This window comes from Rhinichthys klamathensis, unplaced genomic scaffold (assembly GCF_029890125.1).
Source record: "Rhinichthys klamathensis goyatoka isolate OS25496 unplaced genomic scaffold, OSU_Roscu_1.1 h1tg000230l_1, whole genome shotgun sequence".
Classification (NCBI taxonomy): Eukaryota; Metazoa; Chordata; class Actinopteri; order Cypriniformes; family Leuciscidae; genus Rhinichthys; species Rhinichthys klamathensis.
Genome location: NW_026606754.1, coordinates 1,178,552 through 1,200,434, shown reverse-complemented (window position 1 = coordinate 1,200,434; position 21,883 = coordinate 1,178,552). Strand labels below are relative to the sequence as shown.

The window sequence follows — 21,883 nt, the reverse complement described above, 5'->3', positions numbered from 1 at the left end:
AAAATCCATTGAATTCCATCATTTTTCTTATATATATATATATATATATATATATATATATATATATATATAAAGTATAAAAAAATTTCAAACATTTTAAACTTTTTAAATAACGGTTGGTTTGAAAGTATCTTGTCTTGTTATTCTGTCAATTATTATGCATGGATATATAAACCGCTGCTTGCCTCACAGTCCATTCAGAGCTCGAGTTATAGGATAATATATATATATGAACATATGAGGATTTCACTGAAAAGAAGATTACTAAAATGTGTTGACACTTTATCTTGTCACATAATGTAAACGTGAATTTAAACATACTTGAATTATTGTATGACTTGTTTAATGGTTACTTAAGTATTGAATTTATAATAAAAATGACTTTGTGATTTACAGTACAGTAGAAATGTTCTTTATCAAATATTACATGCACAAACACAATTTTTTTAGTACATACAAAACTCACTCTCACAATAATTTATCCAATTGACTCTAATATGCAGAAGCAGAAAACAGGAAAAAAGCCTTAAAGACTGAATCATTGTATAGTTAAATGGCTCTGATATAAAAAGAAATTGGCCGTTTTAATGGGGTTTAATGGGGACATTTTTGTCCTTAAGGTCCAAACTTGAGTGTAACTATTTTGTCTACCCAGTGATTTATGAAAGGAGGGTGAAATAAGAAAATTCCAATAAAATCTGATGCAGTTGGCATTAACACATATTTTAAAAAAACTGAAAGAGACAAACATGTCCACAGGGAAACACAGGGGTTAATTTGGCTCTAAATGTTACATTAAGTGTGATTGATCAATGAGACCCTTTGATTAGTGTTATTATTGAAGAATAATTTGTAAAACTGTATTAATCTAGAAGCAGAAGTAGATTTAACTGTGATTTTCTGCTGTAATAAACAGTTTAACTGGTAAGATCCTCAGAGGGGAAGTTGTGCAGAAATTATATAAGAATGGAAAGACTGTGTCATTGAAGGTGTTTGTGAATGTGAGTAAATGTGTGTTAGTTACAGGATCAGAGAATGACACTGTTCCTCTGTCATAGTCCAGCTGAACTCTCACACGCTGGAGCTTCTGTTTAACAGGAAAGACAGTGTCTGGTTGCCCTGGGGATTTTGAGGTGTATTCGCTGTTTATGTACCCCACACTCCAGACATTAGAGTTAAAGAAAACACTTCCCTTCCTTTGGTTTGATGCTGTGGTTATTCCAAGAATCCAGAATGTATTGTCTCCAACCTCCACATCCCAGCAGTGTGTTCCTGAGTTAAAGCCCTCAGATCCCAGGACACATGCATACAAGTCAATCCTCTCTGGATTATCAGGAAGTGTTTTATCTTCATCACTGTACGACACACTGGTCAGATCAGCAGAGAGTGTGAGACGACGATGTGCTGTGTTTGGATCCAGAGTCAGCGGAGCTGCAAAGAGAATAACATCAGATTAGAGGATGAGATATGATGTATTAGAAATGTAAATGTAAAAAACAAAGCCTTTGTTGAAAGTGATCATAAATCATAACAATGGTCTCTCAGCAGAGGTGGAAAGAGTAAAAGTGAAAAGGTTACTGAGTCACTTTTTTACAGCGGGGGTGTGGGGGACTCTCTCGTGCAGGGTTTCACAGTGTGATAATGTCACCGGTGCAGGCCGGGGCGGACTCGTATGACCAGCCGCCCCTGACTCCAGACACCACCGCGAGGAGCCGACACCACAGGTGCGCAACGGAATGGACCAGACTGAGGCAGAAGTAAATTTCAAGGAATAACAATCTTTATTAAACACTGTATTTATGGAAGTAAGAAAAGGATGGTAACGGTTGCTGGGCCTTCTCCCCGGAGCAGCTTGGCAGATCGAGGGCTCCTTCCCCGGGATGTTACACACTCCACGGCCCCGAAGGTAGATAGACAGGTAAGCACTCTTCTTCCAGCGATAACTGCACACTTCGGAACTCAGAAGGTAAGTAGACGGGTAAGGATTCTTCACAGTACAAAGTACTTTCGTCGGTGCACAGTAATGAGACAGTGGTTTAAAAGCTTACTTCATCAGCGAGGCTGCATACTTCCAAACTCAGACAGTGAGTAGAAAGTTAAGGATTCTTCACAGTACAAAGTACTTTTCGGTTCACAGTAGTGGGACAGTGGTTGACAAACTTACTTCATCCGCGATGCTGCATACTTCCAAACTCAGACAGTGAGTAGAAAGGTAAGGATTCTTCACAGTACAAAGTACTTTCTTCGGTTCACGATAGTGAGACAGTGGTTTAAAAGCTTACTTCACCAGCAACGCTGCATACTTCCAGACTCAGACGGTAAGGAGAACAGATAAGGATTCTTCACAGTACAAAGTGTTCTCCAGCTCAGCTGTAGCACTCTAGGCTTCTGATGGAGAGCAGATATAGTAACAACTTTCCACAAACGTGTAAGCATGGGTTGGGGCCACTTCGCAGCAAAAGCACACCACACTCGTGTTCACTTCAATTCCACAGCCATAAATCAATGTGTATCAATAAGGCAAAAGCACTGCAATTCACTCACACGATAAGGCTGTTCAGAGGCCTCAATCCGTTTGTTACACTCACGTGGGGGAGATTCAACCTTCAGTTCCTGCTCAACACACTCTGAAACACATAGCCTCTCCAACAGTCAGATCCACACTCACTGCATCCTCTTCAAGCTGTTTGAATGTTAGTAAGATGAAATCAATTCACTTATCTTTCTCTCTCTCTCCACAGTGCCGGTTAAGTCGATAACTCAGTCCAGTAGATTCCCCACAGACGATCACTTTGATCCAGCAACCTTCAATGGGCGACTTCCACACCCAGACAATTTTCCCGAGGAAGTTTGTGTCCAACACTGCTCTGAGACCACCAGCTTTAACCCACTTCGACGATCCTCCTTGAACATCCTCTTTGAACACGCTCGAACCACGTTTGAACCCCTTCTCTGAATGGCCCTTTTATATTTGGCTTGTGAAGCAGGAAGCCTGTGTGAGCGCCGCTCCTCTCTCTCTCGCACCTGCAATGCATTAGCGCTAATCAGTTCAGACCAGGGGTGCTTCTCAATATCCCTCCTCGTCTCCTCGCTCCTCCGTCCTCCATCCTATGACCCGGAAACCAATCGAGCTCAGCCATCTTAATTCTCTAATTGCACCGCGAGGAGGCGAGGATCGAGGAGTGAGGAGCTTCCAGAGGAGCTATGAGCGAGGATGCACAGGTGTACCCTTTGCGGAAGAGTTTTATCGACTAAACATGACGCACGTATCAATTCTCCTCCCCCTTCACATCTGTCACAATCATTTAAATTTATACTTTACTTTTGTAGTTTACATAAACCATACAACTCACATATTTCAACAAGGTATCTTGCTTTATTATTATTTATGAATTTCTTAAATAAACCAACATAAGGGCAGATCATTTGAGCACTGCTGATGACGCAGTGAAGTGACGCTCGAGTGATCAAGTATTTCAATGTATAAAAAAAACTTTCATTCAATTCCTCTGTCCTCATTTTCTTTCCTTGCAGCCTTCCCTCGCATCCTACAGGGGGTGGAGCTGAGACGCGAGGAAAGGAAGCGAGGAAAGGAAACGAGGATGCACAAATAAGAAATGAGAAGCACCCCAATGCTGCGTCCCAATTCGCATACTATCCGTCCTGAATAGTATTCGAAAATAGAATTAGTACGTCCCAAATCGTAGTATGTTGAAATGAGTGTCCCAAAGAGACCCGGATGGTCTACTATATCCGGTCAGAGTCCGAAGTGCAGATCGATGCGCACTCTAACGGCTGATATTGCCCACAACCCATCGTGCGTTGGACGAGGATTCGGTTAGAACTACAAACACGAATGAAAAGTGTTCAAAAACTACAGACATGGAGGATGCGCGAGTCCGACGGTTATGTAGAGAGGTTTAGATAAAGGGGTTTGAGTGATTAATTCAGTATCTAACCTGACGAAAATGTATTTATTCAATGTTGTCCATGTTACGTGGATGCAGATTGACGAACCCAAAAGCAGACTGAATGCTCTTCACACAATTTATTGAAGACAAAAAGGGGAAAACAAAACCCACGAGGGGGCAAAACAAGACAGGACTCTGGTGACTAACTAGACAACGACACTGACAAAATACTAGAAAACAAACACTTCGAGAGATACTAACAATGACTAGACCTACAATGACTTTCAATGACAAGACTTTCACAAGATACTCACAAGTAACGTTTGGCAATGAACCGACCCAAGACAGCAAACACAAGGGGATTAAATAAGGAGACTAATCAAGACATAACAGGTGACACGAGTGAAGCAATAAAGACTGAATCAGGATAACAAGGGGGCGGGGTTAAGAGACGAGACAACACAAGCACATGGCCTTGACAATTGGCCATGCGCTTGTACACAAAACATTGGTTCTGTCATGATCCTGCCACAAGACTAGGAATAATCAATAACATGATGGCAGAATCTTGACAGAACCCCCACTTTAAGGAGCGGCTACCAGACGCTCCTCAAAGGGACACTAAGCACAAGACAAGACGGAACGAGACATTGACAAAAACCAACAAAACATGGAAAACACTAAAAGCGGCATACATGAATAAACAATAACAGGGTTAGGGTGAAACATCAAAAACAACATACAAGGCAAAGGAGGTGAAGGAAACACAGAGTTCATGGGGGGTGGTCCAGGGTGTATGGGAGGACTGGGGGTCTTGGGTCCATGGGATGAGGGCTGAGGACAAGAACTCAGGGCAGGTCTGGCGGAAGACACCCGAGGACGAGACTTGGGCGGAACAGTCCGGGGTTTCGTGGTGACAGGGGGAACAGTCCGGGGACTAGTGACGACAGGGACAAACGGGGAAACAGTCCGGGGGCTGGTGGAGACAGGGACGAACGGGGAAACAGTCGGGGATGCTGCAGCAACAGACTCAGACACAGGGGACACAGAGGACACGGAGGATGAGGTAACGGGACTTCTGACGGGGGACATGGCAGGTAACAGGACAGGACTGGGTGCGGCGCTCACGGCGACCGGCTCGGGTGCAGCGCTCACAGGGACAGGCTTGGATGCGGAGGACAAGGCAGGACAGACAGGGGGTTCAAGAATCGCGACAAGACGGGACAGGTAATTAGAAAGGGCCTTGGCCGCAATGATGACCGGCATCTCCTGATGAGCAGAAACAGCTTGCAGAACATCTTTAGCGGCTAGGTCGGCCGCAACTCTCTCCGCAGATCCTGGAACAGCGCTTGCAGAACATCTTTAGCGGCTAGGTCGGCCGCAACTCTCTCCGCAGATCCTGGAACAGCGCTTGCAGTAGCGGGCTCTGGAACAGCGCTTGCAGTAGCGGGCTCTGGAACAGCGCTTGCAGTAGCGGGCTCTGGAACAGCGCTTGCAGTAGCGGGCTCTGGAACAGCGCTTGCAGTAGCGGGCTCTGGAACAGCGCTTGCAGTAGCGGGCTCTGGAACAGCGCTTGCAGTAGCGGGCTCTGGAACAGCGCTTGCAGTAGCGGGCTCTGGAACAGCGCTTGCAGTAGCGGGCTCTGGAACAGCGCTTGCAGTAGCGGGCTCTGGAACAGCGCTTGCAGTAGCGGGCTCTGGAACAGCGCTTGCAGTAGCGGGCTCTGGAACAGCGCTTGCAGTAGCGGGCTCTGGAACAGCGCTTGCAGTAGCGGGCTCTGGAACAGCGCTTGCAGTAGCGGGCTCTGGAACAGCGCTTGCAGTAGCGGGCTCTGGAACAGCGCTTGCAGTAGCGGGCTCTGAGAGAGACGGAGGGCAAGAGGCTCCCCTCTTCTTCTTCCTGGGTCGCGGAGCAGAGGCCGTAGCCGGGCTTGTGACCAGTTGAGGCTGTACAGCCGGGACTGCAGTCTCAGCGGAAGAGGACTCCGAAGTCGACTCCCACGACAGCCGTCTCTCTCGTTTGCCACGGAGATCAGCGGGTGCAGATGATGCCTCGGGAGTCGAAGTGGGACGAGTCTGGTCTCCAAGCGTCACGACGCCTAACATACGACCCTCCGGGATCCCCGGCAGACAGGCAGGAGGTGACGACACGATGGGACCCTGCGGCTCCTTACGAGACAAACAGTCCACCATGTCCCGGAACGGGCGGTGGACCAGCCTCTCCCGTTCAGCCAGAGGAGGCGGAGCTTTGAGACCCACGATGAGGTAACAGTTGACAAGGATCTCAGGTAAGAAAAACCTCCTTGCTTCCACAGCCTGAGCATATCTCCTCAGAGACCTCTCTCCCTGGGGAGGGAAAGGAAGCTTGCCCATCCTGCTGTCGGTGATAGCTGACTGCCACCATAATTGCTGGTCAGCTGACTGTTGCTTAAGCAGGGAGGACATACTGTCTGCTGGGTTCAGTTCTGGTCGGTTCATTCTTTTACGTGGATGCAGATTGACGAACCCAAAAGCAGACTGAATGCTCTTCACACAATTTATTGAAGACAAAAAGGGGAAAACAAAACCCACGAGGGGGCAAAACAAGACAGGACTCTGGTGACTAACTAGACAACGACACTGACAAAATACTAGAAAACAAACAACACTTTGAGAGATACTAACAATGACTAGACCTACAATGACAAGACTTTCACAAGATACTCACAAGTAACGTTTGGCAATGAACCGACCCAAGACAGCAAACACAAGGGGATTAAATAAGGAGACTAATCAAGACATAACAGGTGACACGAGTGAAGCAATAAAGACTGAATCAGGATAACAAGGGGGCAGGGTTAAGAGACGAGACAACACAAGCACATGGCCTTGACAATTGGCCATGCGCTTGTACACAAAACATTGGTTCTGTCATGATCCTGCCACAAGACTTGGAATAATCAATAACATGATGGCAGAATCATGACAGTCCACATTATATTGCATCTGCAGCAGCATTGTGAACTTTTGCAAAGATACGTTTAGCCATTTACTTTTAAATGCATTATTATATTCAAATTCCAAACACACGAGGAGAGTCTCCGCATGAAAGACCCATGACTGGCAGATGAACGTGCTACAACATTTCTCTCCGAAATGGTAAATTATATTAGATTGAATGGAGGATTTTAACTGTGACGAGATGATTGACAGGGCAGTTTACGGTGATAGGATGCACGCGACAGAGCTGTCCGTTAATGATGACGAAGTAGTATGTCCCAAAGCTTGCCTACTCTTTTGCTACACACTCAAAAGTATGTACTTTTTCTTCACAAAAAGAGTACATACTTTTAGGGCGTAGTATAAGTAGGCGAATTGGGACGCAGCACATGTTTCTGTCACACCCGGAACCGGAGTGAGATGTGTCGCACCCAAAACGTTCCCACAGGAAACTCAGTTCATCAAGAGGGTTCCGCTCACCTAGCGTTTTTGTCACCCGAGACAATAATCTCAGAAAATATCACGGTTTGCGCTATTAATCAATTATTAAATACATAAATAAAAAGTATTATCAAATTATGTTTATTATTATTATCATCAGTCAAAATGACTTTTTTTTGGGGGGGGGGGGGGGGGGGGGGGGGTTTGGGGGGATTGGGGGGGTTGGGAGTTGAACAAATGCTTTTATTAAAACAAACTTGAAACCATTTGTTTGTTTTATTACAATTTCAATAAAACATGTCTAATCAACTAAATTTAATAATTTATAATGAATTAGATTAACAACTTATTTTTAACATTAATAATTTATAAAAATGATCCTATGAAAATGTATTTTATTTAGAAAATTAATGTTTCTTTTTATGATTAAATACAAATATATTATCAAAAACAGTGGTAAACAATTGAAAATTTAAACTTTGTCCTTTTATTTCCATCTGCAAAATAGATTTACTCAATTAAACCATGGACAAAAATATATTCTTTAAATATTTTTACATATATTATTATTGTTGTTGTTATCATTATTATCTTGAGAAGTCTTCTATTCTAGGCCTACAATAGTAATATATTTCTGTAATTTCTCCTAACTTATTTTGACGGGATGTAGTGAAGACCTGTTTCAGAGTGTATTTGACAATGGTTATCCTCAAATATGATGAAAATGCTCATAGGCGTTCTCTCAGAGCAGCCCTGGAAATGTTCATGCATTAATGTCCTCATATTGTTGTGACGCTGAAACACCATGAGCGCGTGGCGTACAGTAGACGAAGCGGCACAGCTCATTCACACAGAGACACGCAGAACAAGCATTAGCAGTCTTTTGTGCTTTAATATTCACAGATCATGTCGCAATTGGATTTATTGCACAGCTCTACTTTCGATTTCTTTATTCATCCATCAGTTTGCGTGTTTTACGAGACATCTGCGTTATGTAAATTCCATTTTCATGATTCTGGAATTCCCTCTGAATCACGGAAATCATACAGCCTTAAGTTAAAACGGGACATGGTCATTACTGGGATTTGGTAATATTTCAACTTGGATTTTTTTTTTTAACTACATATAAATCACTTTCTAAATAGCCCACATCATTAGGCACATATAAAATCTCCAAAAAAATCATATTTTTCTACCTCAGGCATTTAAGAGCTTTAATTCATTTGGGGTACATTGTAACATGACCATATAACAGCTTAAAATGCTTTCTCAAAAAAATATACAAGACAAACTAAAATATTTTCTCAATAAAATACAACTTTTTATTAACTTTTTCATATAAAATAATGGCATTTTTTAATAATTAAAAATAAAATAATTTTTGAGTTTGACAACAAACACGCATGTCTTCTGCTAGTTAGCGAAGCATTAAAGAATCATTACATAACATATTGGAGATTAAAATAATATCAGATTTGTCTAATTTAAAATAAACGCCAACAATAGAGATGAAAAATGAACATAAGAAAGACATTTACTTTTGCTATGGTTAAATAATTGATATCTTTCAAATATTTCTGAATTTTGATGCAATTTTTTCTATATAGTGTTGATATGGCAACTATAAATACACTAAGTTTCGTCACGCTAGCATGTGTGGACGTATTTAAAACAAGTGTGTTACAACGAGCCCGCGTTAGGTTGTGCCCCGCTCTCCCCTACTTTTCAAAAAATTAAAAATAGACAAATTGTGTCTGTGGTCTCTTTATTTTTATAAAAAATATAGTAAATTTAGATGTTTAAAGGTATACTTCACCTCTGGAAAGATGAATGTGTATTTAAAATGGGTCATTTATGTAGAAGAAATGTGAAATTATTTTTGAATTTGGAGCTTTCTAGACTGAGAAAAGCCAGAAAATGTATTTTTGGCTGATGTGGATGAAAGACAACAACTCCCAGAATGCACTTCCTTCGCTGCCCTAGGAGGCCACGCCTACCGGTAACAGAGCGCAGTAGTTAAACAACAAGTCTAGGTTACTAGTGAGTCTCCGTGATGAGTCTGCCCAAAAATGTGTTTCGAGATCGCCCAAAATGTCCGGGATTCGGCTTTGCGTTCTACAGTCGCCATTCATCATGTTTACTGTGGCGAGCAGGACGAGTGAGGGCCGCGGGAGAACGGCGCGAGTCATGTTTACTGTGGCGAGCAGGACGAGTGAGGACCGCGGGAGAACGGCGCGAGTCATGTTTACTGTGGCGAGCAGGACGAGTGAGGGCCGCGGGAGAACGACACGAGTCATGTTTACTGTGGCGAGCAGGACGAGTGAGGGCCGCGGGAGAACGACACGAGTCATGTTTACTGTGGCGAGCAGGACGAGTGAGGGCCGCGGGAGAACGACACAAGTCATGTTTACGGTGGCGAGCAGGACGAGTGTGGGCCGCGGGAGAACGACGCGAGTCATGTTTACTGTGGCGAGCAGGAAGAGTGAGGGCCGCGGGAGAACGACACGAGTCATGTTTACGGTGGCGAGCAGGACGAGTGAGGGCCGCGGGAGAACGACACGAGTCATGTTTACGGTGGCGAGCAGGACGAGTGAGGGCCGCGGGAGAACGGCACGAGTCATGTTTACTGTGGCGAGCAGGACGAGTGAGGGCCGCGGGAGAACGCCACGAGTCATGTTTACTGTGGCGAGCAGGACGAGTGAGGGCCGCAGGAGAACGGCGCGAGTCATGTTTACTGTGGCGAGCAGGACGAGTGAGGGCCTTGGGAGAACGACACGAGTCATGTTTACTGTGGCGAGCAGGACGAGTGAGGGCCGCGGGAGAACGACACGAGTCATGTTTACTGTGGCGAGCAGGACGAGTGAGGACCGCGGGAGAACGGCGCGAGTCATGTTTACTGTGGCGAGCAGGACGAGTGAGGGCCGCGGGAGAACGACACGAGTCATGTTTACTGTGGCGAGCAGGACGAGTGAGGGCCGCGGGAGAACGACACGAGTCATGTTTACTGTGGCGAGCAGGACGAGTGAGGGCCGCGGGAGAACGACACAAGTCATATTTACGGTGGCGAGCAGGACGAGTGAGGGCCGCAGGAGAACGGCGCGAGTCATGTTTACTGTGGCGAGCAGGACGAGTGAGGGCCTTGGGAGAACGACACGAGTCATGTTTACTGTGGCGAGCAGGACGAGTGAGGGCCGCGGGAGAACGACACGAGTCATGTTTACTGTGGCGAGCAGGACGAGTGAGGGCCGCGGGAGAACGGCACGAGTCATGTTTACTGTGGCGAGCAGGACGAGTGAGGGCCGCGGGAGAACGACACGAGTCATGTTTACTGTGGCGAGCAGGACGAGTGAGGGCCGCGGGAGAATGACACGAGTCATGTTTACTGTGGCGAGCAGGACGAGTGAGGGCCGCGGGAGAACGACACGAGTCATGTTTACTGTGGCGAGCAGGACGAGTGAGGGCCGCGGGAGAACGGCGCGAGTCATGTTTACTGTGGCGAGCAGGACGAGTGAGGACCGCGGGAGAACGACACGAGTCATGTTTACTGTGGCGAGCAGAACGGCGCGAGTCATGTTTACTGTGGCGAGCAGGACGAGTGAGGGCCGCGGGAGAACGACACGAGTCATGTTTACTGTGGCGAGCAGGACGAGTGAGGGCCGCGGGAGAACGACACGAGTCATGTTTACTGTGGCGAGCAGGACGAGTGAGGGCCGCGGGAGAACGACACGAGTCATGTTTACTGTGGCGAGCAGGACGAGTGAGGGCCGCGGGAGAACGACACAAGTCATGTTTACTGTGGCGAGCAGGACGAGTGAGGGCCGCGGGAGAACGACACGAGTCATGTTTACTGTGGCGAGCAGGACGAGTGAGGGCCGCGGGAGAATGACACGAGTCATGTTTACTGTGGCGAGCAGGACGAGTGAGCGCCGAGGGAGAACGACACGAGTCATGTTTACTGTGGCGAGCAGGACGAGTGAGGGCCGCGGGAGAACGACACGAGTCATGTTTACTGTGGCGAGCAGGACGAGTGAGGACCACTGGAGAACGGCGCGAGTCATGTTTACTGTGGCGAGCAGGACGAGTGAGGGCCGCGGGAGAACGACACGAGTCATGTTTACTGTGGCGAGCAGGACGAGTGAGGGCCGCGGGAGAACGACACGAGTCATGTTTACTGTGCGAGCAGGACGAGTGAGGGCCGCGGGAGAACGACACGAGTCATGTTTACTGTGGCGAGCAGGACGAGTGAGGGCCGTGGGAGAACGACACGAGTCATGTTTACTGTGGCGAGCAGGACGAGTGAGGGCCGCGGGAGAACGACACGAGTCATGTTTACTGTGGCGAGCAGGACGAGTGAGGACCACTGGAGAACGGCGCGAGTCATGTTTACTGTGGCGAGCAGGACGAGTGAGGGCCGCGGGAGAACGACACGAGTCATGTTTACTGTGGCGAGCAGGACGAGTGAGGGCCGCGGGAGAACGACACGAGTCATGTTTACTGTGGCGAGCAGGACGAGTGAGGGCCGTGGGAGAATGACACGAGTCATGTTTACTGTGGCGAGCAGGACGAGTGAGGGCCGCGGGAGAACGACACGAGTCATGTTTACTGTGGCGAGCAGGACGAGTGAGGACCACTGGAGAACGGCGCGAGTCATGTTTACTGTGGCGAGCAGGACGAGTGAGGGCCGCGGGAGAACGACACGAGTCATGTTTACTGTGGCGAGCAGGACGAGTGAGGGCCGCGGGAGAACGACACGAGTCATGTTTACTGTGCGAGCAGGACGAGTGAGGGCCGCGGGAGAACGACACGAGTCATGTTTACTGTGGCGAGCAGGACGAGTGAGGGCCGTGGGAGAACGACACGAGTCATGTTTACTGTGGCGAGCAGGACGAGAGAGGGCCGCGGGAGAACGCCGCGAGTCATGTTTACTGTGGCGAGCAGGACGAGTGAGGGCCGGGGGAGAACGACACGAGTCATGTTTACTGTGGCGAGCAGGACGAGTGAGGGCCGGGGGAGAACGACACGAGTCATGTTTACTGTGGCGAGCAGGACGAGTGAGGGCCGCGGGAGAACGACACGAGTCATGTTTACTGTGGCGAGCAGGACGAGTGAGGGCCGCGGGAGAACGGCACGAGTCATGTTTACTGTGGCGAGCAGGACGAGTGAGGACCGCGGGAGAATGACACGAGTCATGTTTACTGTGGCGAGCAGGACGAGTGAGGGCCGCGGGAGAACGACACGAGTCATGTTTACTGTGGCGAGCAGGACGAGTGAGGGCCGCGGGAGAACGACACGAGTCATGTTTACTGTGGCGAGCAGGACGAGTGAGGACCGCGGGAGAATGACACGAGTCATGTTTACTGTGGCGAGCAGGACGAGTGAGGGCCTCGGGAGAACGGCACGAGTCATGTTTACTGTGGCGAGCAGGACGAGTGAGGGCCTCGGGAGAACGACACGAGTCATGTTTACTGTGGCGAGCAGGACGAGTGAGGACCGCGGGAGAACGACACGAGTCATGTTTACTGTGGCGAGCAGGACGAGTGAGGGCCTCGGGAGAACGACACGAGTCATGTTTACTGTGGCGAGCAGGACGAGTGAGGGCCACGGGAGAACGACACGAGTCATGTTTACTGTGGCGAGCAGGACGAGTGAGGGCCGCGGGAGAACGACACGAGTCATGTTTACTGTGGCGAGCAGGACGAGAGAGGGCTGCGGGAGAATGGCACGAGTCATGTTTACTGTGGCGAGCAGGACGAGTGAGCGCCGAGGGAGAACGACACGAGTCATGTTTACTGTGGCGAGCAGGACGAGTGAGGGCCGCGGGAGAACGACACGAGTCATTTTTACTGTGGCGAGCAGGACGAGTGAGGGCCGCGGGAGAACGGCGCGAGGCTGGTGGCGTGATTACCGATGAGCGACACCTGTGAGACGCACCGGTCTCGTATCTCTCACGGAGGAGCGAGAATTTTCTTAGCAATGTTAAAACGCACATAAACCGATCACTTGTCTGAACTATCTTCTGCACTGGTGTCAAATCTGCTGAGACTCACTGTGTTGGACAGTTTCCAGCATCTTCTTCCAGACTCTGAACGGCAGGTTACCCAGATAACGCCACACATGAATCAAAGCTCCAGAACTCTTCCGTGGATCCGGCCGTGAGATCTGGAGTCTGAGGAACATTCAGGAGTCAGAACTGCAGTGAATTTGAGTTCAGATCCACTGAGAGAAGAGATACGAGCAGCTCACTTACCTTTCCATCGAGACTTTATAGTTCTGGAAAATATAGAGTTTGAAAACATTTTAATATCTTATCAAACACTCTCACTGTCAATGAGTCTCTCTATACAAGTTGTTTTATGCACAGAGAATGAAGCCAGATTGATTTGTCACCTTTAGAAATGAGACGTCATTGTCTTTCATCATCTCCTCCATGTCTCTGATTGTGTGTGAAAGAGCTGAGATGTGTGTGTTCATCTCCTCCAGCTTCTCCTTCATCCTCTGCTTCTTCTGCTCCTCTTCCTCCCTCAGTGCAGTGATTGTAGCTTCTTCTTCGTCTCTGAGAAACTGATGAAGCTTCTCAAACTCTTCTTTAATCTGACGCTCTGTGTGCTCAGCTTGAGACTGAAATCAAATCACATTCACTTCAGTCAGCTCTGTATGAACACACTATCTATCTATCTATCTATCTATCTATCTATCTATCTATCTATCTATCTATCTATCTATCTATCTATCTATCTATCACTATCTATCAAAGATGTTAGAAAAAGCAGTATCCTCACAACTGTGTTCCTTTCTAGAAAGAAATTAAATCTGCGAGGATTTTCAGTCAGGATTCAGACCGTACCATAGTACCGAGACAGCTCTCATCAGAGTCACAAATGATTTGCTCTTATCATCCGATCGTGGTTGTATCTCTCTATTAGTGTTACTTGATCTTAGTGCTGCATTTGATACTATTGACCACAACATTCTTTTAAATAGACTCGAAAATTATGTTGGCATTAGTGGAGTTACACTAGCATGGTTTAAATCATACTTATCTGACCGTTATCAGTTTGTAGCAGTAAATGAAGAGATGTCTTATGTACTAGGACCGCTGTACTAGGACCGCTGCTGTTCACTCTGTACATGCTACCACTAGGAGATATCATTAGGAAACATGGAATTAGTTTTCACTGTTATGCCGATGATACTCAGCTGTATATTTCTTCACGCCCCGACGAAACTTACTAATTCACAAAATTAACGGAATGCATAGCCGATATAAAAAATTGGATGACTAGTAATTTCCTACTACTAAATTCTGAAAAAACAGAGATTCTAATAATTGGACAAAAAACATCCACACGTAATAACCTAGAATACTGTCTAACACTTGATGGCTGCTCTGTTAAGTCCTCGTCGTCGGTTAGGAACCTGGGTGTGCTCTTTGATTCCAATCTCTCATTTGAAAGTCACGTGTCTAGTATCTGTAAAACCGCATTTTTCCATCTTAAAAACATATCTAAATTACGCCATATGCTCTCACTAACAAATGCAGAACAATTAGTTCATGCGTTCATGACATCAAGGCTAGATTATTGTAATGCTCTACTGGGTGGTTGCCCTGCACGCTTAATAAATAAACTACAGCTAGTTCAAAACGCAGCAGGAAATATGACCATATTAGCCCGGTTCTCTCAACACTGCATTGGCTGCCTATTAAACATCGTATAAAATTTAAAATATTGTTGACTTACAAAGCAATAAATGGTTTAGCTCCGCAGTACTTGAGCGAGCTTTTAAAGCATTATAGTCCTTCACGTCTATTGCGATCTCAAAATTCCGGCCAGTTGATAATACCTAGAATATCAAAATCGACTGCTGGCGGTAGATCCTTTTCCTATTTAGCACCAAAACTTGGGAACAGTCTTCCTACCATTGTCCGGGAAGCAGACACACTCTGTCAGTTCAAAGCTAGACTAAAAACACATCTCTTTGGCCTAGCATACACATAACACACTATAGACCACTATAATTCAATGTTAGGCTGCATAGATTAGGTCAGCCGGAACTGTGAACACTTCCCTTAAATCCTGATGTACTCGTTACATCATAAGAAGAATGGCATCTACGCTAACTTTAGTGTCTTTGTTTATCCCGAGGTTTTCCTGCAGCCTGCCGGATCCAGGCCGTATCCAGATCTGATGAAGGAGATTCGCCTGGACCCGATGACAATGCAGTGCTGAAGTGTCAACTATCCTCTCCCTATGGAGGATCCCTTTCCCACTCTACAGATAAAGCGTTGTTGAAAATCCGGTTCGCGTACCCCGAAGTGATAAAATAAAATTCTGTATCAAATTTATAGGCAAGACAAGTAGTTTGTTTAGGCATGGTTTGTAGGGAAATTACAAACCTGCACACACATATTCAAACGAATATAACTATAGAATCAATTTTTAATGCGCATGTGAACGCCATCAGGTCACAGGTTCGCGTTTAAAGTCTGTTTAGAGAGAACTCCGTCGTCTTAGTGGCCCCTAATGTAATAACAAATGATAATTTTGCTGGAAGTGAATCAATCAAAACTAACTTTAGCCGGAAATAACATTATTCAAAATCGCTATAAAGCCAAAACAATCTCTGTTACCGTAAATTGTATGTTTATCTCTGTAAAGCTGCTTTGAAACAATCTCCATTGTTAAAAGCGCTATATAAATGAAGATGACTTGACTTGACACACTCCACTAATGTCAATAATAAACTCTGTGTGAATGTAGAGTATTTAACTCTTTATATCCTCACCTTGATGTGTTCAGTTGTTTCATCACACTTGTTCTTCATTTCTTCTCCATGTTTGAGCTTGTTTAGTAAGGACGTCAGTGCTGTATTAAATTCCTCCTACAGGATAAGATGAAAATCTGTGAAACTTATGCAGCTATAAGAGGTTTAAACATTGTATGTTTGGATGTTTTTATTGTTATATTATTTATATGTTGAATGGATCATTCTCAGGAAGCATTTGTGCTTGACAATTGCAGGAGATATATTTTTAATAATTTAATTTGGAAAGGAAGAACATCAAGAAATCGTGTTTTCACCAAACAAATGTGTTTTTTGCAATGGTCAATTCTTGATTATTATATCCATGCAGGTGTATATTTGTGGTTGTGTAAATACAGAAAGTGAAAGTATGTTAGTATCATTCACTTTTTGGTGTGTCTTAAATCACATATTATTATTGAAAAAAATATTAATAACCCATGGCATTTCTATTTTTTTAAACATGTTTTTGCCAATGCTGTTACATTCAAGAAGATTTAAACATCAGAGAGTCGAAGATTAGTGCAGAATTTTATATCAGTAGTAAATCAGAGAGATTTGATTTCATCTGAAAAATAAATACTGGTCTATTGTGTACACAAATAATACTGTTTATATGTTTAGCTCTGTATTTAGCATATGAAATTAGAGACATTTGTCTTACCTTGCAAGAGGAAAGCACTTCACTGATGGGTCTGAATGTGTGATTGGTGTGTTTCTCTGAGTCTCTGCACACTAAACACACAGGCTGTTTGTCCTCCAGACAGAAGAGTTTGAGTTTCTCACTGTGTAAACTGCAGATCTCCTCAGATCCTGACGAACGTTTCTCATTTCTCTCCTTCAGGAACGACTCACACAAGTTTTTTAATGTGAGATTAACTGGAGGATCATCTCTTGAGGATCTTCTCCTGCAGACAGGACACTCCTGAGTTTCCTTAGTTCTCCAGAACTGTTGTAGACACTCTTTACAGAAACTATGACTACAGGACAGAAGAACAGGAACCTTGAAGATTTCATAGCAAACAGGACAATAAAGCTCTTCCACAGATTTTAAATCCATTTCCTCGTCTAGTAAAAGATCCAATGATCTACAATTTACTTTCACTTTCTGAACTTTGGTTTGAAAAATAAATAACTATTACAATAAAAATCTAATCTAGGTTCGTTCAGAAATACACAAGTATCCTAATATAATGTGTCCACCTCTTTTATTCACAACTCGTTTTAGCTTTCAGTGAAAATGAAAGGTAGAAATAATGACTAGTCAGTTCCTGGTGGGTTGTAAGAGGGAGGAGTTTCTGATGAACCTTTTGGTGTCGCTGCATAAGCCACTGAAACTAGCCTTACAAGTTAGTCATCCTTTTTTTTTTTCTTTAAGACTGTTCATAACTTTCTAGCGTCAGTTATACATTTTTATTCAAAACAAAAATAAGACTGATTGTCCCTTCTAGTGTGTATTTAAGACTGTCACATCCACCAGCTGGAGTGCCCATGATCTCCACTAGGGGGAAACACCTCCCGACTCTTGCGCTCTTATCATGGACTACATTTCCCATAACCCACTGCCTGGACTTGATTCCATTTAGCTAGTTTCTTTCAGACAGGGAGCGCGCGAGGACGAACCGTCAGTGAGAGAAGCTTGTAATCGTTTGCCAGGCACTGTTTACACTCAACTCGGATAGAATGGCAGGGATGGAGACAGATGATAGTAACAGTATGGAGTTTAGCGAGGAAGAGAGAAATTACCTAGATGAGGGGGGAGGAAAAGGATGGGAAGAGGTGGTAAGACGGAGAGAGAACAGGAATGCAGGTAGGTTTAAGAGAATGAAAAATACAGGTAGTTTAATTGAAACAGAAAATGAGGGAGGAGAAAGTGGGAGGAAGAATCCAAAGGCAGGAGTGCTTAATGTAGTGTTAAGATTTGAGGGGGAGTAAAGAAAATTGTTCCATTGAAGTTAACAAAAATAAAATTGAAATTGAAAGTGAGGGAGGAATCAGTTAAGAGTGTGATAAGAATGACAAGAGGAATAGAGAATATTGAGACTGAAACTTTTTTTGGTAGAGTTTGGAGGAAAGGAGATCCAAACGGGGTTTACTGCGGTTTTGTGAGATATAATGCAAGGGAATACATACCAAAACCTATGAGATGTTTCAACTGCCAGGAGTTTGGACATATAGCCAAAGTATGCAAAGGAAAGAGCCGAGGAAATGTGCTAGGTGTGTGTGTGTGGGGGGGATCATGAATATGGAAGGAGTGGAGAAGGAGTGAGTCCCAAATGTAGTAACTGTGGAGGTAATCACAGTGTTGCATATTGGGGGTGTGAGGTGTTGAACAAAGAAGTGAAGGTAGGCTACAACAATTTTGAGTAAAGGAAAAAGTATTGTATGCTGAGGCAGTTAATATGGCAGGAGAGAATAAGAAGCATGAGGAGGGAGGATGTAGTAAAGAGCAAGTGGTGGGGAGAAAACAGCAAGATGAGAAGAAGACATGGGTAGAAAAGAAGAAGATGGTGACATTTATTGCAGGAATGATAAATGCAACATATGAGATCAAATCTAAAACTGAACGGATTCAGGTCATAGTAAAAGCTGCAGTGCATCATTTGGATATGATAGGATTAAGGTGGGAAGAAGTATGAGATGAATTAAGTATACAGTCAAGTCAAGAGACAGCATGTGTGGGTTGATAGTTCTAATACTAATAATTTTAATTCTTCAGTGGAACGCGAGAAGCTTGATAGCTAATGGGCAAGATTTCAAACAGTTTATAGTTAGAGGGGGAAAACCTGACAATGGGTCTCATTCATGAAACATTCGGAAATATGTGAGTGATTTGCGCGTAAAGAGACCTTCCCGAAAACTCTTCTCCTGATTCACAAATACTTCGTAAACGTCCGATGTGATAGTGAAATGTGTGTGTGTGTTAATGAATTCCAATCAGTCGTAAATGGGATACGCGTGCACGCTCATTCTCAATTATCATAAATCCCGCCCATTAAATCCGACTGACAACTATAAATGGGCATCATATTATGACACCAAACGAAGGATTTCAACATGTCTTCTCAAAAGCGAATAAAAAAGAAAAATTTCTCAGATGCAGAAATTGAAATTATACTATACGAAGTTCATTCAAAACGTAACATTTTATTTTCAAGTGTACATAGTGGCGAATCGGGTCCTAAAAAAAGGAAGCTTGGCAGCATATTACAGATGCAGTTACTGGAGTTTCATCTGTCAATCGAACAGTCCCAGAAGTGAGAAGAAAATGGTTCGACATGAAGCTTGACTGCAAAAAACGAAGTGTTCCGTTTGTAGATGCTATTACTGGCTAATAAAAGTAAAAAGAAAACCCGTATGTAATTACCATAGGCCTATATAATATTTTTTTTCAAAATGCTGTGTAATGTACCCGATTAAGGTGAATTAAAATGCAGCCTTATTAATGAGCAAAACGTTCGGATGTTAAACGCACTATTTACGCGTGGCTGGGAGCAGGTGTAGATTTCTTGTGTAACAACTAACATTTGGAAAATACGAACATTTTAATGAATCCAAAAATTTACGCCAGAACCACTTTACACACGATTTACACACAAATTCGTTCTGCTCTTGTTTCATGAATGAGACCCTTTGGGTCTCATTCATGAAACATTCGTAAATATACGAGTAAATATGCCAGTGATTTGCGCGTAAAGAGACCTTCCCGAAAACTCTTCTCCTGATTCACAAATACTTCGTAAACGTCAGATGTGATAGTGAAATGTGTGTGTGTGTTAATGAATTCCAATCAGTCGTAAATGGGATACGCGTGCACGCTCATTCTCAATCACCATAAATCCCGCCCATTAAATCCGACTGACAACTATATATGGGCATCATATTATGACACCAAATGAAGGATTTCAACATGTCTTCTCAAAAGCGATCGAAAAAGAAAAATTTCGCAGATGCAGAAATTGAAATTATACTATACGAAGTTCATTCAAAACGTAACATTTTATTTTCAAGTGTACATATAGTGGCGTATCAGGTCCTAAAAAAAAGGAAGCTTGGCAGCATATTACAGATGCAGTTAATGGAGTTTCATCTGTCAATCGAACAGTCCCAGAAGTGAAAAGAAAATGGTTCGACATGAAGCTTGACTGCAAAAAACGAATTAGTTCACTTCGAAAAAATCGTATACAAACTGGAGGAGGACACCATCATCATCGAGCATATCTACATGCGATGAACGCATCATTAGCATAATTGGCGAAACCTCTCTGTCGGGTATAATTCCCGATGGTGGCTACATTTCCTTTTTTTTGGGCCAGCTGACATGGTAAAATAAAATAAAAAATTTGAGGAAATACACAAAGCAGTTTACATGTGAGCAGATTTTACTTTTTTGTAAAGACAGACAAATGCCAACTGTGTCCGCCCATGGGACCACTGAAGCGGCAACCGGATCCGTTTATCTTACGGCCCCTGAACCGGTATTTCCAGCAGCATCCCGCGGTGTTGCCTCTGTACAGAAGACGGCTTTAACTCAGGAAGTGCTGGATAAGCAAGACAAAATTTGTCAAGCTGTGCTGGCAATAAATGACACATTAAAAGAAATAAATGTAAGCCTACGAGAAATATGTGATGCTATTAAACATAAGAAATAAAGTTTACTGAAACTATTTTGTGCGCTTGTTTTTTAATGCATACATACTCTTAGAAACGTAGAATTAGTTCCTGTCGCTTTGCAATTGCAGCAAGAGGTATGTCTATGTGTCGGATAGGCAACCTTGGAGGCACCATACCATGATCAGCTCTAATTATATCCCCTGGGTCTGGCAGACCATGTTCAATGTAAATATTGTGTAAAACGGAGCAGGCCAATATTATTTTGCAAACCTTTTCTGGTCTGTATAACAGTGTACCACCTGATGTGTCCAAACACCGCCAGCGGCCCTTTAAGATACTGTTTGTGCGTTCAATAACTGACCGAGATTTTGCGTGTGCTTCATTATATGCCATCTCCTGCCGGCTTTGGGGATTTATCAATGGTGTCATAAGCCATGGTGTCAGGGGATAACCATTGTCACCTGAGTGGAGGGGAGGGAAAGTGTCAAATATTTGTCAAATGTTGTGAATAAATACAATTGTAGGCTACATACCAATTAGCCATCCGTCTGTAACTGCACCACTGTCCAAACGTCTAGCAACTGAGCTGCTCCGAAGAATGAAACTATCATGAGTACCACCCGGCCAGCGGGCCACTACATTAAGTAGTGCACATTTAGCGTCACAAATTAGTTGCGCATTGATGGAATGATAGTTTTTCCTATTCAGAAATGGAAATGCATCATGTGATGGCAAACAATTTGAGGATATGAATACATGAACATTTCCAGAGCTGCTCTGAGAGAACGCCTAATGAGCATTTTCATCATTTTATTTGAGATAAACCATTGTCAAATACACTTTGAAACACTTTTTTTTACACTTTTGGTCTTCACATAGGCCTACAACCCGTCAAAATAAAAGTTTGGTTTTACCAGGAGAAACTAGGACAGAAATATATTACTATTATAGGCATACAATAGAACGTAGCCTACTTCTCTAAATAATAATAACAACAACAATAATAATACATTTTATTTAAACATTATTTAAAGGAATATATTTTTTGTCCATGGTTTAATTTAGTAAACCTGTTTTTGCAGCGCTTCCCCCCAAAGTAAAAGGACACAATTTTACATTTACATTTGATTACAACCG

At 44.2% G+C, this 21,883-nt stretch overlaps 1 protein-coding gene across 1 annotated transcript; it reads right to left on the bottom strand.

The window, feature by feature from the left end:
- Positions 1 to 828: 828 nt before the first annotated feature.
- On the bottom strand, positions 829 to 17,306 carry LOC130099489 (zinc-binding protein A33-like). Its single transcript, XM_056265202.1, has 6 exons — positions 16,797 to 17,306; positions 16,115 to 16,210; positions 13,718 to 13,948; positions 13,578 to 13,600; positions 13,378 to 13,496; positions 829 to 1,431 (listed from the first exon to the last, which is right to left on the bottom strand). The coding sequence occupies exons 1-6, from the start codon at positions 17,190 to 17,192 to the stop codon at positions 887 to 889; spliced, it is 1,410 nt and encodes a 469-aa protein (XP_056121177.1). The 5' UTR covers positions 17,193 to 17,306; the 3' UTR covers positions 829 to 886.
- Between the last annotated feature and the right edge of the window lie 4,577 nt (positions 17,307 to 21,883).

Coding starts and splice junctions, on each gene's coding strand:
- LOC130099489 (XM_056265202.1), bottom strand. CDS start 17,192: ATGGATTTAAAATCTGTGGAAGAGCTTTATTGTCCTGTTTGCTATGAA. Junction 13,601..13,717: donor ATGACGTCTCATTTCTAAAG/GTGACAAATCAA, acceptor TATATTTTCCAG/AACTATAAAGTCTCGATGGA. Junction 13,497..13,577: donor TATAAAGTCTCGATGGAAAG/GTAAGTGAGCTG, acceptor AATGTTCCTCAG/ACTCCAGATCTCACGGCCGG.